Below are 17,532 nucleotides of genomic sequence, written 5' to 3'. Positions count from 1 at the left end.
GGCGCACGCTCACCTGCAGCTGGGCGGCGCAGGCCTCACAGCACACGGTGTGGCCGCAGGGGCAGAAGGCGGAGTTGATCTCGCCCTCGCAGCACAGCATGCACAGCATGGCCTCCCGCAGCTTGCGCAGCTTCTCCTGCAGCGCCCTGGTCTGCTGGCAGCTGAGGCCCTCGCAGCTGCTGCAGTTCAGGCCGCTCTCCGAGGCCTTGAGCGGGGAGTTCGGGGGGCTGGGGTCGCCTCTCGAAACGAGGTCCACCACGCCGGCGTTGTACAGGGCCCTCCGGGCGTGGTCGTACACCTCCTTTGACGTTCTCTTAATATCGAAGACGTACTTCTTGCCCAGGTTAATGTTCTCGTTCAGAAAGAGAGAGGCCAGGTGGCCCTTCAGGTCTCGGCTGTACTGCATCATGACGGCGCTGGTCACCGTGTCGCACCTGCAGGGAGAGACGGAGCGTCCACTTCAGTACCTACCAGCCAGGCACGCCCGCGACTCACACCTTCAGACGTTGCGGTGAAGAAGAATATTCTGGGGGCACCCGGGGCGGCTCAGGCAGTTAAGCGTCAGACTTCCGCTCAGGGCATGATCTCAAGGTTTGTGGGTTCGAGCCCTGGACAGGGCTCTGTGCTGACAGCTCAAAGCCTGGAGCCTGGTTTGGGTTGTGTGTCTCCCTCTCTCTCTGCCCCTCCCCCGCTCATGCTCTGTCTCCCTCTCTCTCTCTCAAAAATAAACACTAAAAAAATTTTAAAATGTTCTGTGGCAGCAGACATTTATATTCTTGTTTTCATGCCTGAGAGTTAATTCTTCCAGTTTTATATGTGTTAAACATTTCCATGATTCTATCTCTGGGTTTCTCCACTGTCCCCAAAGGACCCGTGACGAAGTCACCGTAAGTGCAGAAACAGCAAGTGCGCGTCCCCACCTCCGGGGACACGAGTGACCGTCAAGAACAGCTTGTTGGTGAGGAAAAAAGGCCATTTTCTTCTTTCAAGTCCTGGCTTTTGTGTTAAAAATTTCTAGAAAATTTTCCATTCTGCTCCAAAATTTGTGTCTATCTTAACATAAAAAAAGGTTAAGATCGCAATTAAATTTCTTAGCTTTAATTTCTCAAATATTTGGGTCAAATCACAAATCTACTTTAAAGCACCGTGTGAAGTGAGGGGATCACTACTGGTATTAAAAAAAAATCCTTGTACGGGGGTGTGAGGAATCGGGATAGCCACTCCCTCACAAGGACGGTTAGATCATCCTGTGGCGATGAGCAAAAGGGACACAGAGCTCCTGGGAAAGGAGCTGTCATGAAGAAAGAAGGTAAGAGAAGTGGGGGAAGGGGTCTGTGCAGCTCACTCCCACGCACATTCTGGGGTGAAGGCAGCCCCACGTTGACAAGGCCCTACTATACACAATGTTTGAAAGCAGTGGAGGTCTTCGATTCCGTACAAGATGCACGGACATGACGCTACCAGAAAGCGTAGGGGCCCTGTGGTCACCTGAAAGCTCAGAGCTGCAGACAGACGCTAAGGTTGTGGGGTACAGAGTGTACGTGCCTGTAGAAAGCGTGCGTCTCCGTTATGGCTCGATACAGCCCGCTGGCTGCCCTGGTGCTGATCATCTTGAACAAGAGCACAACGCTGTTCCCAGACTCCTTGGTGACGGTCAAGTACACGTTCTTCCCGGACTGGGTGGCCATCTGGACCACCGGGTACGCAATCCTGAAACACGGGGAGAGACAGTGAGCAAGCCCAGAAGGAGCGATGGGTCATGGCACTTGCCCCTCGTAGATTCTCCTATGCTCAGGACCCTGCTGCACAAGCAAGCTCGGTCCAGGACTACGAGTAGGCACTCTGCTCCCCAGTCATACAGGCGCGCTGAAAAGCGGGTGTGTGTGTGTGTGTGTGTGTGTGTGTGTGTGTGTGTGTGGAAATGAGATTTCTACACCAGTGAACTTACCTGAAAAATACTAACTCCGCCACATCAATACACTGGAGTTTGTCGTTTAAAAAAAGAATTCAACGGTTATCAAGGCCTGAATCAAATTAATACACATACCTAAAGTGAAACATGTCATTCCCAAGGGGTGACTGCCTAGCAAATCCCTTTCCAGTTTTATCTATTTTAATAATCAGAGCTACAAAGGGACGTATGCACATTCAGGGCTCAAAGAAAGATTTAAGATGCAGACAAGTTACCTATTAACTGGGCAGAAGTCGTCTTTGCAAACGGAGATTCCTTCAGGTCCAACCCCAATGAGGAGTTTCTGCCCTTCGCTGTCCCTCACGGAATGCCACTCTATGCCATAGTGCTCCATCGCCGACACGATCTGTAACACCTGGTATTCGGCAGAGGCCTGGCTGGTCCCCTCCAGCTCCTTATGCTTTGCCACGATGCTGCAGGATGCCATGAGGGCAGAGAGGCGTGGACAGATTAACGTGTGCGGTCCTTAGAGAGGGCTCTGTATCATTTTCCCTAGTGAGTCACACAGACACTGCCATTTCTGTGTTAACGAACACTTAAAAGCGATATAGCATTGATATTTGTTTACCAAATTTACTGTAAAATACTTGTAAGACACTGCTCCAGATCTCAACTATTAGACATTCAGCAGAAAAAGCTGATGGGGATGCCGGACAGGGATGAATTGGAAGAATTATGGAAAATCCCTAAAAATATGCATGAGACATTTTGTACGTAGGAACTTCTCAGACAAGGGTCTACTTTGTAAGTTTCATTTTAATATAGCACTATAGGGGCTCCCAGGTGGCTCAGTCGGTTAAGCATCTGATTGGGTTCAGGTCACGATCTCGCTGTTCATGAGTTTGAGCCCTGCACTGGGCTCTGTGCTCATGGCTCAGAGCCTGGAGCCTCCTTCCAATTCTGTGTCTCGCTCTTTCTCTCTGCCCCTCTCCTGCTCATTCTCTCTCAAAAATAAATAAACATTAAAATATATATATAGTGTTATAAGGGATTGATTAGATAATCTGCAACCGAAAAATGTAGGATTTATTTTTATCTACTATGACAGATAGCCTCTAACATGGTCCTTAAAGATCCCCACTTGCTGGTATTCATACCCTGAATGGTATGAATTCATACCCTGAACGGACTGAGTGCTGAGTCCCTGTTGTGTTCATCACTGGCTGGACTCATCACTTGCTTCTAAGGAACAGAAATGGCAGGAGTGGTGTGATGCCACTTCTGAGATTAAGTTCTAGGAAGACTTTGACTGCCGTCTTGGGTGTTCTCTCTTGCTCTGACCTGGACTGCTGGTCCTGGGGGAAGCCAGCTACCACGTTATGAAACAGCCCCTTCAAGAGGTCCATGCGGTGAGGGAACAAGGCCCTGCCAACCCACCACATGAATCAACCTGGAAGGGGACCCCTCCCTCGGATGAGCCTTCAGATGACACTGAACTCTACCAACAGCCTGTCTGCAGGCTCGTGAAAGGTCTTGATCTAGAGCACCCAGCCAGGCCACGGCCAGGTTCCTGACCCGCAGAAGTGTGATACACTGTTCATAAGCCACTAAGTTTGGGGGTAACTTGTTCCCTAAGAACAGATAACTAAGATAACACCTGTGTTAAGCTTCTTGGTTTAATCCTCACTGGGATGAAGAAAATACCAATACACATGACAGACTTTTGAAGAGATTTGCATTTTTAACTTTATGTTTGTTTATTTTTGAGAGGGAGAGAGACAGAGCATGAGCAGTGGAGGGGCAGAGAGAGAGGGAGACAGAGAATCCGAAGCAGGCTCCAGGCTCTGAGCTATCAACACAGAGCCCAACGCAGGGCTCGAACTCACCAACTGTGAGATCATGACCTGAGCCGAGGTCAACTGCTTAACCGACTGAGCCACCCATGTGCCCCAAGATTTGCATTCTTGAGAGGTCAGAGATTTAAAAAATTCCCATTCCATAGCATTTTATAAAGGGCACTGATTTAGGTGGATTGCTTTGTGTCTGTAAATCTCTCAGAGGAAAGGCAGAGAATCTTTAGAAAACAACAATCTTGGGTAACGGCCTAGTCTTAACCTCACCAATTATCTGTATATATACGGTAGATTCATCTTCTTTGGGAAACAACCTATAAACTCACTCAATCTATGAATATAAACAGACGCCTCCGGGCAGCCTCACCTGTTCAAGGTGGCACTGGAGAGCTCCTTTGCACAGAGCTCCTCATAGTTGTACTTGGCAGTGTTCTGATTATAGTCTCCAAACTTGGTCTGGGCCAGGAGGGCGCTCAGTTCCACTGCCTGCTCCGGAGAACACTGCAGGTGACCCGCCAGGAGCGTCTCCTTGATATGCAAGAAAAAGATATGCCTGCGAAGCAATGTGAGAATGAGGTTATCCTGGGGGACCAGCGTGATGTCAAGCTCAACCTGCTTAGCACTTTCACAATCCCTTTTAAGTAAGGAACACACAGTAATTTAAAAAGCCACCCTGAAAATGCTCACCACTAAGGAACACTTTTTCTTGTTAGTATTAAGGCAAAAGAAGTCTAAGGACTTAAATTTCTCTGGACTAAAAAGTATGACCCAGACAAAACAAATCTAACTGAGACAAGGTCAGGAATATTCAAGTTAGCAAATGCAAAATAACCTCACGAAGGCTTCTGCACTCAATTTTTAAAAAGAAATTCTGTTCAGAAAAACTTGATCTTAACATGGACTTGGTATCTTAGATCCTCACTCACCTTTATTCAAATGACCCCCAAATCTCTAGTCTTTGCCCCAACCTCTGCAGGCATCATATTCAAATGTCCCACTTACAGACGTCTCCACTTGGATATTCAGAATCCTAATTTCACTGTTCAAAACCAAACCCACTGCTTTCTTTCCCAAACCTACTTTTTCTCCCAGTGAAAACCAGGGACTCGTCATTTTACCTCAAGATCCACTTCTGATTCATTTTCTTCCCACCTACTTTCCTTCTCTGCAAACTCCCTAAATCCAGTAACACTCTTCTCGTTTTTACCTCCTATGTCCAACTTGTGGCTCTCAACTGTCAGAGAATTCACAATCTCCCCAAAGCTGATCTCTCTCGACTCTGCTAAACGACCTTCCAAGCTACTTGCTCCTAGGATCAGCTTGCCACTTCTCGGCTCAAAATCCTTCAAGGGAGGGGTGCCTGGGTTAAGCATCCAACTTTAGCTCAGGTCATGATCTCATGGTCCCTGAGTTCAAGCCCCACGGTGGGCTCTGTGCTGACAGCTCAGAGCCTGGAGCCTGCTTCGGATTCTGTGTCTCCCCCTCTCTCTCTGCCCCTCTCCTGCTTGTGCTTTGTCTCTCTCTCTCTCTCAAATATAACATTAAAATAAATAAATAAAAAATCCTTCAAGGGATCCCAACTGTTTATGGAGGAGGCATGCCGTGGCGCAGACCCAGGCTTCTGTGGGTCTGACCCCCAGTGTCCAGCCACATGACCCACCATTCCCTCCAGCCACTATGCCCCAGGATAGGGACCATTCCTCTTCCTGGAAGGACCAAGCATGTCCATGTCTCCACGTCTCTGGTCTTGGCTGCTCCCTGTGTCCTGAGGGGTATTCCTTCTGTCCCCTCATTTAGCTTCCTTTTCGGCCACATCAGCTGCACACTGTTCATTCCCCCGTTATAGTACTGGACATATTCTGACTTCTGCTACGGTTAGCTGCACGTAAGCAGATGTCTGAAGTGTCCCTAACCCCACAGAGCTCTGTGAATGGATGTAAAACCGCACAGTATCTGCGGTCGGTTTCTTTCCCCGCCCCAGCTGCACTCCCTCTGTGCCTGTCCTCGTCGCCTATGATACTATGCTCGGTTTGCTATAAGCTATGTCAGAACTAGAAACTCCTAGGAAACTCCACGTATGTTGCCTGCCAATCCAGATCACTCAAGATTCTACACAGAGTATCCCAACTGCCACGGACAGGCCAGCCTAGCTTATAAAACTGGTCTCTGGCAAACGTAGAAGCATAACCTTCCTTTGATGACTTGTTATATAGCCTCTCAAACTTGCTTAAATGCCACAATATCCCTTCCATTAACAACTGAATTACGACCAGCAGTAAAGCTCTAACACTGCTCTGAACAGGGCTCATAAGCCAGCTTCCTGCTTGAGCTGGATATCCTTACCACTGCTCTCAGGCTTTTATTTATACTCTAGCCTCATGTCCGACGTCCCCGGTCGAGGGGATAATATGAGCAACATAAGAAAAGCAAACGGAAGCGGGGCTAGACCTACAGGGAGGGGCTCTCTGGACAGTCTCACAGTGTCAGGCAGGCAAAGCCATTAATCTTCCTTCAAGAGATATTCGAATGCAATGTTTTGTGTGTTCTAGAATGATAAAGAAATATTTAAAATTATCATGCTCTGCCAAATACTGCGGGGTTTTCTTTATTGAGAGCCCCGATGAAGAAATCACAGTAAGAACGCCTAACAGCACTGAAAGGAGAGAAGCATGGTTTTTATTAACCCAAACATCTGCTAGTCTTTAAACTATTTCTGACATACTGCTAAACTGAGGAGGGGGTCCCAACTGGGGCAAAGAAATAACCACAAAAATAACTTGTTTTGAAACAGCTATGTGAGCAGTGGAGGGCTGGTATTCCCCATGTAATCTCGGCGTCAGGATGCCTGCTTCGGGCCTCGAAAGGCTTTTTAGATGACCATCCGGTAAACTTCACCTTGGTGAAGGGATCTCTGTCTCTTCACTGGGCGGGGGAGGGGTGTGTGTGTGTAGGAGACACAAATCTGAGTACATGCTTTAAGGAAGAAATGGTGTGCTGCATTTAAGGGGATCCCCACAAACCAAGTTTTCTCAATCTAATCTCTGCTCGTGTGGAAGTGCCTTTTCACTGATTTCCCCATGAGCCATCTAGAGACTAGTCACGTGTAGCCTGCAACATTGATCTTATTTCTTTTTCCGAACCGTCCACGCCTGCATTGAAGGCAGCTGCTGAAATCAGAGGCAAAGAAGCAGTAACAGAATATTAACAGGTGGTCAGCAGTGTGAGACCCAATACCGATCTTCTCTAGGTCTGTGGGTCAGGATTTTTTAAACCGAGGAGAACAACTGGCCTTTTGTACATGCTCCGCATTCTAGGGCGAACTGTAATCAACGCCCTGTGAGCGGAAGGGTCCTCCCCTTGACTGTTCACAGCAACTCTAGGATAGGATCCTTCCTGCGTTTTGCAGTTTCATGGCCATGACACCACCTTTTCATGTCGAGTCAACAAATGTCTGTCATTCATTGCCTCTGTGCCAGGCCCCACCTGGGGTGCAGGGTAAACATACCAGATAGATCCATATTTTAGATGGAACTTACGGCTCCTTCGTGTGAAGGCACCTATCCCTATCACGGTAAGTCCAGGCACATACTGGTTTTTGGGTGTTCTATCCAGGAGAAGAGCACAAAGGGGCAGTGATGGCAAAGGTCGCCAGGTGTGGTGAGCCATCGGCTATTCAATGTGCTCTACCAGGGAAGACGGCAGAGCTCGGAGGCACATTCCGACAGGGAATCCAGTGACGGCTCAGTACTTAGGGGGGGTGATTTTTTAAAAAAAATTTTTAATGTTTTCTTTATTTTTGAAAGAGAGAAACAGCATGAACAGGGGATGGTCAGAGAGAGAGGGAGACACAGAATCCAAAGAGAGGCTCCGGGCTCTGAGCTGGCTGTCAGCACAGAGCCTGACGTGGGGCTCGAACCCACAAACCGTGAGATCATGACCTGAGCCAAAGTCGGACACTCAACCGACTGAGCCACCCAGGTGCCCCCTTTTTTTGTTGTTGTTTGTTTATTTTTGAGAGACAGACAGAGCGTGAGCGGGGGAGGAGCAGAGAGAGAGGGAGGCACAGAATCCGAAGCAGGCTCCAGGCTCTGAGCTGTCCGCACAGAGCCTGACATGGGGCTCAAACTCACAAGACAGGAGACTGTGACCTGAGCTGAAGTTGGATGCTTAACCGACTGAGCCCCCCAGGCGCCCCTGGGGTGATTTTGAATCAAGTAATTTTTTCCCCTATTATTTTCTCTTCAACCATCTGCTTGGTAACTGTCTGGTTCACAGATTTTTCCTCATCCCCTTTTTTTTGTAAAGTGGGTGAAAGGTTAGTGATAATATCAAAACAAGCAGATGTGGTCAAAGAGGTTATGCCTGCAGTGAATTTTTATTTATCTAAAGATCAAAAGTGGTCGATCTATCAAATTCACTGGAGGCTGCGTTCTAGAGTCACAAACAGAAAGAAAGCCTTCGGGGAAAAAACTTACTTCTTTGTCTTAAGACAATGTCTGTGAGTACGTCCTGCAGACATAGGCTCAAACTGCATTTGCTAGTCTTCTGGCTGTGTAACTCTTCAAGTTTTACTCGGTTACTAAGAAAGTTACATATTGTCAATATGTGGATTGGTTTGGAGTCCCAAAGTGAAACATTCTGGCTAACTTTGCATCATGGGTAGAAATGAATTCACACTTGTTGTAGCCTCATGGAAGATTTGAAAAAATAAAGTATTACGTATATGCCACATTCTCCTTAAAAAAAAAAAGTCATATATCCTTCACACATTTGTTTCAGAGTACCTCAAATTTCCTCTACTTCAAAAATGAATTCCTTTCCATAGCTTTAAGCAGTAAAGTTAGGCCATTCATCTTTTAAGAACTGTCCTCTGAACACTGACTTATCTCATTAAAGAAATCATCTAAGAATCAAAGCAGAACTTTCTGCAAACCAGGAGGAGTTGCTGACCTGCCTATCATAGGCAGTTATAACCAATCACTGCTGCCGGTATCTTCCCAGTGACATCGTTTTGAAGAACTTTCTGTGACGCAAATGTAAATCAACTATATCCACATTCACTCTTAGATTCAGCATTTAAGTAACTGACCTAAGACATCTTTCAACTGGCTAAGAGCCTATGAACAATATTCCCTCTCGAGACCTGACTGAACCCAGCCACCTGTTGGTGATGGCTGGCGTGCTCCTCACCCAGTTAGACCACCTCTGAGATCACCCATGTGCCTGCCTCAGTCCAATGAGCCATTTAACCACCTCAGTTTATTTTAAACCAAACTAACTGCCTATCAAAGAGAAAAAGGGGGCACCTGGCTGGCTCAGTCGGTAGAGCATGTGGCTTTGATCTTGGGGTCGTGAATTCAAGCCCTACACTGGGTCTAAAACTTAAAAAAAAAACTATCACATGAAAAAAAATTACTATACACGTTTTTGTTTTGTATCTTAAATTCCACCGAAACAAAAAGCAGGTCATGATGGATTGTAGGCGTAACTGTAAAAGCTAAAACCATAAAACTTCTAGAAAGACACATTGGAGAATACCTCTGTGACTGGGGGGAGCGAGCGAGGCAAAGGTTTCTCAGGACACAGCAAGAATCAGAAAAGAGAAAAACTGATCAATTCGACTTGACCAACATTAAAAACTTCTACTCACCAAAAGGCATTACAAAAATCGGCAAGCCACAGGAGAAAATCATTTACAAAACATATCTCTGATGAAGAACTGGCAGATATAAAGAATCTGTACAGCTCAAAATCAAAGGTCACAACTCAGTAAAAAACGGGTAAATGACTGTAATGGATACTTCACAAAAGAAGATGTAGGAAACACCAATAAGCACATAAAACAAGTATTTAATATTATTGATCAATAGAGACAAATCCATGAACCCCCACACCCACCAGAAAGCTGGTAGGGATATGGAGGACTCAGATACTCCTGATGGGAACACAGAATGGTATAAACACTTTGGGGAAAGGCTGGGCAGTTACTTACAAAACTATGGGGTGCCTGGGTGGCTCAATTGGTTAAGCGTCCGACTTCAGCATCAGGTCATGATCTCACAGTTCATAGGTTGGAATCCCATGTCAGGCTCTGTGCTGACAGCTCAGAGCCTGGAGCCTGCTTCGGATTCTGTGTCTCCCTCTCTCTCTCTGCCCCTCCCCCACTCTCACTCTGTCCCTCTCTCTCTCTCGAAAATAAAGAAACATTTAAAAAATTTAAAAACTAAACAACCCCCTCTGTGACCCAGCTATTCCATTTTAGATTTACTCAAGAGAAATGAAAATACATGTCTACCGAAAAGATTGTACTTGTGATGTTCACAGCAGCTTTACTCACAATAGCAAGAACAGGTGTTCATCAATAGAGGTATGAATCAACAAACAGCAGTATATTCGTAGGACAAAATACTATCTAGCAATGAACAAGATGTTGATATAGAGCAGTATGACGAATCTCTAAAAAATAAATAATCAACAAAAGAAGCCAGATACTGCGCAATTCCATGTATGTGTGAAGTAGATCTATGCTAGAAAAACAAACAACCCTGTTTGTGAAGGGGGTGCGGGGTAGGGAAGGGGGCCAGGACTGACTGAAAAATGGGCCTGAGGGAACTTTCTGGAGTGCCGGTAATATTCAACATCTTTTTTTTTTTTTTTAACATTTATTAATTTTTGAGAGAGAGAGAGACTGAGTGTGAGCAGGGGAGGGCCAGAGAGCGGGAGACCCAGAATCTGAAGCAGGCTCCAGGCTCTGAGCTGTCAGCACAGAGCCCGTTATGGGGCTTGAACTCACAAACTGTGAGATCATGACCTGAGCCAAAGTAGGATGCTTAACCAACAGAGCCACCCAGGCGCCCCTAGTCTACATCTTAATAAGGATTGGTTTTGTTTAAATACTCTGTTTGTCAAAACTCATCAAATGGTATAATTAGTATTGATACATTTCATCATATGTAAATATTTTATAAAAAAAAAACTAGACAAATATGGAGTACTACTTAATGATATGTATCCTGAAGTATTTACGGGGAAGTATACGTATCCACAACTTATTTTGAAAAGCATCAAAAATAAATGTGTGATAAAGCAAGTATATTAAACTGATTAAGCAGTTAATGGTAGAAACTAGATGGGGGTATTGAGTATTCACTGTAAAAATCTTCAACTTATCTGCAAGTTTTAAAAGTTTCATAAGAGGTTGAGGAAATAACACTAGTGAAAATCCCTAAGGTTAAGGTTCAGAATTCAAACGAATAGCTTCTTATACCTAAAATGAACTATCAGATCTACTCCACTCCATGGAAGGCTTGCAGCTGAGAAAGAGTCATGGCCAAGTAATGACCAAGTCAAGTCTCTATGCAGCTTAAGGGAATCCTTCTCAAAGCCCCAAACATAATATGGGAACTATGGACATATTTCCTCTTCCTCAGGTTTCAAAGCATTTAAAAGATACAGGAGTGTGGGGTAAGGGAAACCCCCGGACATCAAAAGTGATGACAGCCCACACCGCAAGCACTTGGAAAAAACAGGATTACTCGCTCACAACAGATCCCTGACCTGGGCAAGCAACAGTCCAGCAATCCTGTAGTTTAAAAGTGTTACCCACAATCTCTCTCCCGAGGGTCTAGACTGTGGTGAGTGCCATTCGATCCGGGAGAGGTCTGGACCAGGCTGCGGGGGCACGACTCACAGAATAAATGTGCCTGGTGCCCCTGGAGTCTGACACTATGTGCCTTCTAAAGAGTCAAGTTTTATTTAAAATGACAAATTTAAATTAAAAGTTCACTTTGGTTACATGAAAAATCAGTAATGTTCTCTGCATCCTTCATAGAAAAATACAAGTATGAGACATTCATGAAGATGCCAAATGTGCCCAGATGGGAGATCTGTGGCTAAAATACACAGACGATAATGCAAACGTCTTACACTTGGAGCTAAAAGAAAGACTTAATAGATAAATTAGAATTCAAAAATCTAATTAGTACTTTCTGGAAACAATATACACGTCTGTCTTACTTTCCTGGGGCCTATTTTGTGTCTGGCCATTTAAAAAAGGAAAGGGGGAATGTGTCATTCCAGTCTTAGGCATAGAGTTGATATGTAAAACCAAGAGTGACACCTTTACAGCAGATAAATACTGCTGTGACATCCTACAGAAAGTACCCATCCTGAACTCTACAAAGGCAGATTGGGTTAAGCAACCTTTACCAACACTGACAACGTGTGCAAAGATTTTGACATTCATTACAGGCCCTGGCTAAGATCTGTATGATTGGTTCAAACACATTCAAAATCACCGCCTCCAATCTGCCCATGGCTGCACGTGACATTCGCTCTGTGGATTTCAATGCGGCCCTAGATTTTGACAACCAAGTAATTTTGGTTAGGAGAAAGGGAAAAATTGGGTTGAGGAAGTACTTAGAACCTACAAATTGGTTGAAAATTAGATTTACGAGAGCCTGGAGCTTGAAAACTATCTGAACTTCACAAAAGGTCCAGGTAAGTGGTAGTTCATTTTAGATGAGAACTGATAGCCACAATAAACAAATGTGTTGGGGTGAGGCGGAGAGGGTGAAGGAAGGGAGAAACGGTGCTGAGCACTGAGCCAACCCTTAATGGAGAACAATCACGTTTTTTAGTGATGAGATTTCTTTCAGATAGGCTTAAACTTTTCACTTTATAGAAGCAAACTGGCAAACATTTCGCTCGAAGAAAATTTATATTATCCATATCGGTTAACTCTACTTGTATTTATTTCTGATTTCTTAATTCATCGCTTCAACGAATGTTTACGCACCAGGCACTTGCTAGACTCTGGAGACACGATGTTGATCAGCCCCCTGCTTCATGGAATTTAAATTATGAGAGCAGCTGACAATAAGCAAATTGTCACATAGGTAAACGGTAGCGTTATACGCTCATTAGATGCTCTAAAGGAAAGCTACAGAATGCCTTGGGGCACGGCAGTCTCCTGAGCAGGCCCAGTGGACGCTTTTCCAAGGAGTGATGGATGAGTGGAGCCTGGAAGACGGCAGGATTTAACAAGGGACAGGTCAAACTCAACACCACTCACTCGCAGCACTGAAATCTTGATGAGATTCAACACTCAAGGGTTACAGCATCTCCCTGAACAGTTAGTTCAGGACTCACGGAACCCTGGTATTGAGGCTGATTTCTGGGAAAGAATTCAGGCGCTGGTGAGTCTTAAGGAAGCAGGAGCGCAAAGACCACAGATCTCTGCTAAAACGTGGCAAAGTTCTAGAGAAACAGAAAGACCGTATTGGCAGTGGATGGTATCATGACCATCCCTGAAGATGAAGCATATACTTCTCTAATCTCCAGCGGTGAAAATGTTGACAAAATCTGGTCTGAATCTCTGTGAATAACTGAGAGCCTCTGAAAGGCAAGAATTTCAAAGATCCTTATTATTTCAGATCTACTTCCAGAATACATTAGTTTCACTTTTAGTTTCAACGCACAGCATGGCGAACATCTGCTGAATATACCTGCTTGTCTCTGTCTCTCAAATGTGCCCGCTGAGTCTGAACAAGACTCTCTGGTTACTTTCCAGGCCCTCATTCAAAGGCAAACGTAATAATCAGGATAAAGAATCAAGTCTAAAATTAGGCCAAATCAGAGACCATATTAACTGTATCAATCTAAGCAGACAGTTGATATGGTTGGTTTTGTTTTGTTTTGTCTTTGGAAAAACATATTTAGGGAAACACTGAGGAAAATAGAGAGGAATTAGAAGGAAAGAAAAAAACATTTACAGCTAGAGGGGATTTTAGAGACAAGCTCTTCCTGGCCTTTGAAGAGAGGAGAAGTGCCACCCTGGTAGCTGGGGGCTGGGTTGCACTGAGAATACAGGGCTTCTGCCTCCCACCCCCTGCCCCCCCCCCAATCCCACTCTCCAGTTACCAACAGGCCCTCCAGCCAGGCCTCCCCAGTAGCCTCCCTCATCTCATGCACACGAACATATTAACTGCCCCCACTTAGACCGGCTCTACAGTGAGTAGACTGCTTTTAATTCTCCACAGAGAACAATTTGGCCAGGATATTTCAGCACCATTTAATAAACCGTCCAGACACTTCTCAGTATTCTAAACATACCCTCGTGACTTGACTTCGAGACGGTACAAAATCGCCGCTCATAAGTGAACTGGCAAAGCTGGCCTTACGGACGACATACACAGATCTGTTTTATTTTTGTGGCGTTTTACATAAATATTTTATAACGAATTATTAAACATCAGAATGTTTACCGGCCAGCTTTATCTGGCTAACATGACATTAGGGAAAATACGGATTTTTGCTCTGTCGTATCATGTACATAAAAACGATGCTAATTGTGACTATACTGGACCCAGGACAGCTTCTCATCCTAATGAAAAGGCACAAATGCTAATTACAAATCACTTTAGTTATTAAAAGCAGAACTCTGTATACACTCGAGGAGGCATTTTCTCCAAATTCTGTATTTTGGGCAAACCCCCTGAAAAACAAGTAATGTTCACCAATATTTTAAAAGCAAGTCAAACCTTAGATCACACCAATTTTTTAATAAGATTTCAAAAGAACTAAGATCAATTAAAATTAGCTAGGCTAGGGGCGCCTGGGTGGCTTAGTTGGTTAAGCGTCTGACTTTCGCTTAGGTCATGATCTCGCAGTTCGTGGGTTCGAGCCCCGCGTCGGGCTCTGTGCTGACTGCCAGCTCGGAGCCTGGAGCCTATTTCAGAGTCTGTGTCTCCCTCTCTCTCTGACCCTCCCCTGCTCACGCTGTCTCTCTCTCTCTCTCTCTCCTAGAAATAAGTAAAAATATTAAAAAAAAAAAAATTAGCTAGGCTAACCAGGGATGTGCATTCTCTGAGTGCTATTAGGCATGAATCTCAGGAGTTAAAGTCAATTGAGTCAATATAGCAGGAATTTTTATTTCAGTTCTAATTCACAGAATATCCTGCATGAATAAAATGGACTTGATAATGGTTATTAACTCGCTTGCAAAAGAAAACACAAAAAAAGCACAGGTAAAGACCATCTAGTAGCAAATTTTAAAGGCTGTAATCATTCATAATATAAATGTATCATACTGTTATGACTGCAGCCATTGTTTAAATGATGTATGTGGTCCTCTAAGCCTTTGCACGTTTAAAAGATAAATTTGTAGATCAAAATGGATTTGCCTCTGGAGGCCCAGAAATGATTGGAAAATCATGACAGAACTACACAATGAAAACTCCAATATGTTGTACTATATGCGTGTGTTTGTGTATGCTTTTACTCTATTCCAATTTATCACACTGAAGGGCAGAGTGGAAGCTTTCACAAATCAGCTTTCAGTTAAACAAACAAAATCCCCCAAAACAAACAACCTGCCCCCCCCCACATAACCTATTCTGATTAATATACACAGCTAAGACATCCTTAAACATGTAATATGGGAATATTTTGCAAGACGTTTTCAGGATTGAGAATTCAATATACCAGCTTGTCTCAGAAAAAGAAAACTGAACATCTCCCTCATCTCTGAAAGTGCAGCAACAAGGTAAAGGAGAGATTTCAAATTCAAGTGAATAGTATCTCAAAAGATGTTTTTATCAGTTTTTCAGTAAACAAAAAGTCACATGCTAACAACTCTTAAGGGGTTTTGCTCACTTATCATTACTCAAGATTCTCACACTTACATTTTTCATGTGCTTGGCAAATTTCCAAACCAAAGGATTATGAAAACTACTAGAACTTAGATCCAAAGTTTGTTGTGTTTAAAAGTAGTCAGTTTTGTTGTTTGTCTGTTTTTTGGTTGTTACTGTTTGTTTGTTTACATGGGGGCTCTAAGATTTAGGACTCCTGCATTTCAGCAATAAATGCTGGACACCAGTTTCCGAATTTAGCTCCTCCTTGAAAAAAGTATTACAGTCAGTCCAGGGGAGAAGGCATTTTCTTTTGGAAAAAGGAAACCGCATGCCCCAGCTGTCTACCACTACTGGTGGTTTTCTAGAAGTAAAGAGGTAATTGAACAGTCTAAATAATCATGTGTAGCCATGTTTGTGGGTTGGAGATCGGTTACACCTTACAAAGTGTTCTTACTTAAGTTTTCAAGAAATTTAAAAAGTGAAAAGATTTTGCACTAAGTAGGGACAGAGCTCTTTGCTACATATTGTAATCTGACACTAGGCTGAACTTGACTAAGTTTAAGTAACCCAAGAGGAACTGTTTCCTGCTTTCTGTTAGAACAGTCTACAATGACCTGTAGTAACACTGCGAGGCAGAGGTTACTATCGGGCATTAGATGCTGCTATCAGTAAGTCAGTTGGGTTTCTAATTTTTTTGCATCCCCCACCCCCCATGCTGTGGCACCAATCCCAAGTATTAGTAAGAATTCAACCCTGCTCCCTCCTTGTTTATAAACACAAGAAAAACCTCAGGAAGAGCTAGAAAACATACCCCAGGCCAACTAGGCAGCTCCCTGTTCACCCCGACAAAAGGGCTGTGCCATGGAAAAAAACTTCTCGGTTAAGAACCAACTTGCTCTGCAGCAGACACATTTGCCTGCGAACATCTCTGGGGAGGCGCAAGGGCCCTTTCTACATGGAATCAAAGGTCCCATTTGACACTGGTTTGGTTCAGCATCACCTTACCTAGTCTGCTCCTGTAAGATGAGATGAGGCTCCACGAAGAACTTGACTCTCAGTTTGAGCCGATAAGGGGCTAGCCCGTCCATCTGCTGGGAGATCCGATTTCTCAGATTTAGCCATAAACTTTCACCTTTGCTACCCGTAAACTGCAGTCCAAAATAATCCACTTCTATAATTCCCAGCCGCCTGCACACCTAAAACAAAAATGAATGCAGCATGGGTGAGCAGACAGTCCATGTTAAGTCAAAGCAAAACCCAAGGACTCCATCCGAGCTGAAGACTCCTGCCTCCTTTTTACAAAGTTCAATGAAGGTGTTAACAATTCCGGCCTTGAGCTGTAGCCACAAAGTTCTAAGCTTCCAGGGTGGCTACGCCCATAGAGAGGCTTGTGCTTCCGTTAACTCGGAGGACACGGTCTACTGCAGTGGAGAAAAAGGAGTCCTTAAAACTTGCCTCCCAGAAAGGCTGAGGAAGAGAATCTACAGGGTATTTTCCCTCTTGTTCCACTCACTGGAATTCCCTCCACCAGCACAAGCTGCACAGCTGATTTGGCAGATTATCTGGACAATTTTAACCATCTGGACTCCAAAAAAACAAACACACTGAGGAAACACGCCACAAGTGTCAGTGAAGCTCGCTGCAAGAGGTTTTCCAAACATCTCAGGTGGGGGGGGGACAGGGGGCGCGGGTTTAAGGGCATGCCGTTCCACTGGAGACCACATTTGCTGCCTGTCATACCCAGATGCGCGGTTTGGAACCATTCTTCTTTACTCCTTAGGAAACGCGAGCTTTATAGACAACGGAGGGGCGGATGAGCAAAAACCCAGGGTCCTCTGGAGCCCCGCAAACCCGCAGGTGCAGGTCAATGGTCCATTTCAGAAGCAGTAAGAGACAAGGGCCGGGCTTGTCTGCCGAGCAACCCCAGGGACCTGCGACGGCCAGCAGCCACCTCCTCCCGGGATTCAGGTGGCGCTGCCAGGCCCCGCGGGGACCCGAAAGGTGGCACCGTGCACACACCTGCGGCAAGTGTGTTGGGCCGCCTTCTTCCGGCAAAGTGCGGGGCTGGGCTGGGGGGGCAGGGTGGGAGCCCCACCCCCCGCTCCCCGCGTGCGGGAACCGAGTGCCCCACGGC

General features: G+C 45.1%; 1 protein-coding gene across 1 annotated transcript in view; it reads right to left on the bottom strand.

Annotated features, from left to right (window-relative positions):
- Window positions 1-17,161, bottom strand: part of MYLIP (myosin regulatory light chain interacting protein) — a 20,634-nt gene extending 3,473 nt beyond the window's left edge. Inside the window, exons 1-6 of the mRNA XM_077769984.1 lie at window positions 17,000-17,161; window positions 16,404-16,594; window positions 4,133-4,318; window positions 2,188-2,385; window positions 1,546-1,710; window positions 14-434 (exon numbers count right to left, since the gene is read on the bottom strand). Of these exons, the coding sequence (XP_077626110.1) occupies window positions 14-434; window positions 1,546-1,710; window positions 2,188-2,385; window positions 4,133-4,318; window positions 16,404-16,594; window positions 17,000-17,161 (1,323 nt within the window). The remainder of the gene's footprint in view (window positions 1-13; window positions 435-1,545; window positions 1,711-2,187; window positions 2,386-4,132; window positions 4,319-16,403; window positions 16,595-16,999) is intronic.
- Window positions 17,162-17,532: the final 371 nt, after the last annotated feature.

The sequence above is a fragment of the Crocuta crocuta genome, unplaced genomic scaffold (genome assembly GCF_008692635.1).
Source record: "Crocuta crocuta isolate KB4526 unplaced genomic scaffold, BGI_CrCroc_1.0 scaffold24, whole genome shotgun sequence".
Lineage (NCBI taxonomy): Eukaryota > Metazoa > Chordata > Mammalia > Carnivora > Hyaenidae > Crocuta > Crocuta crocuta.
Note: the sequence above shows the minus strand (reverse complement) of the source record. Positions and strands in the feature narration are given on the sequence as shown.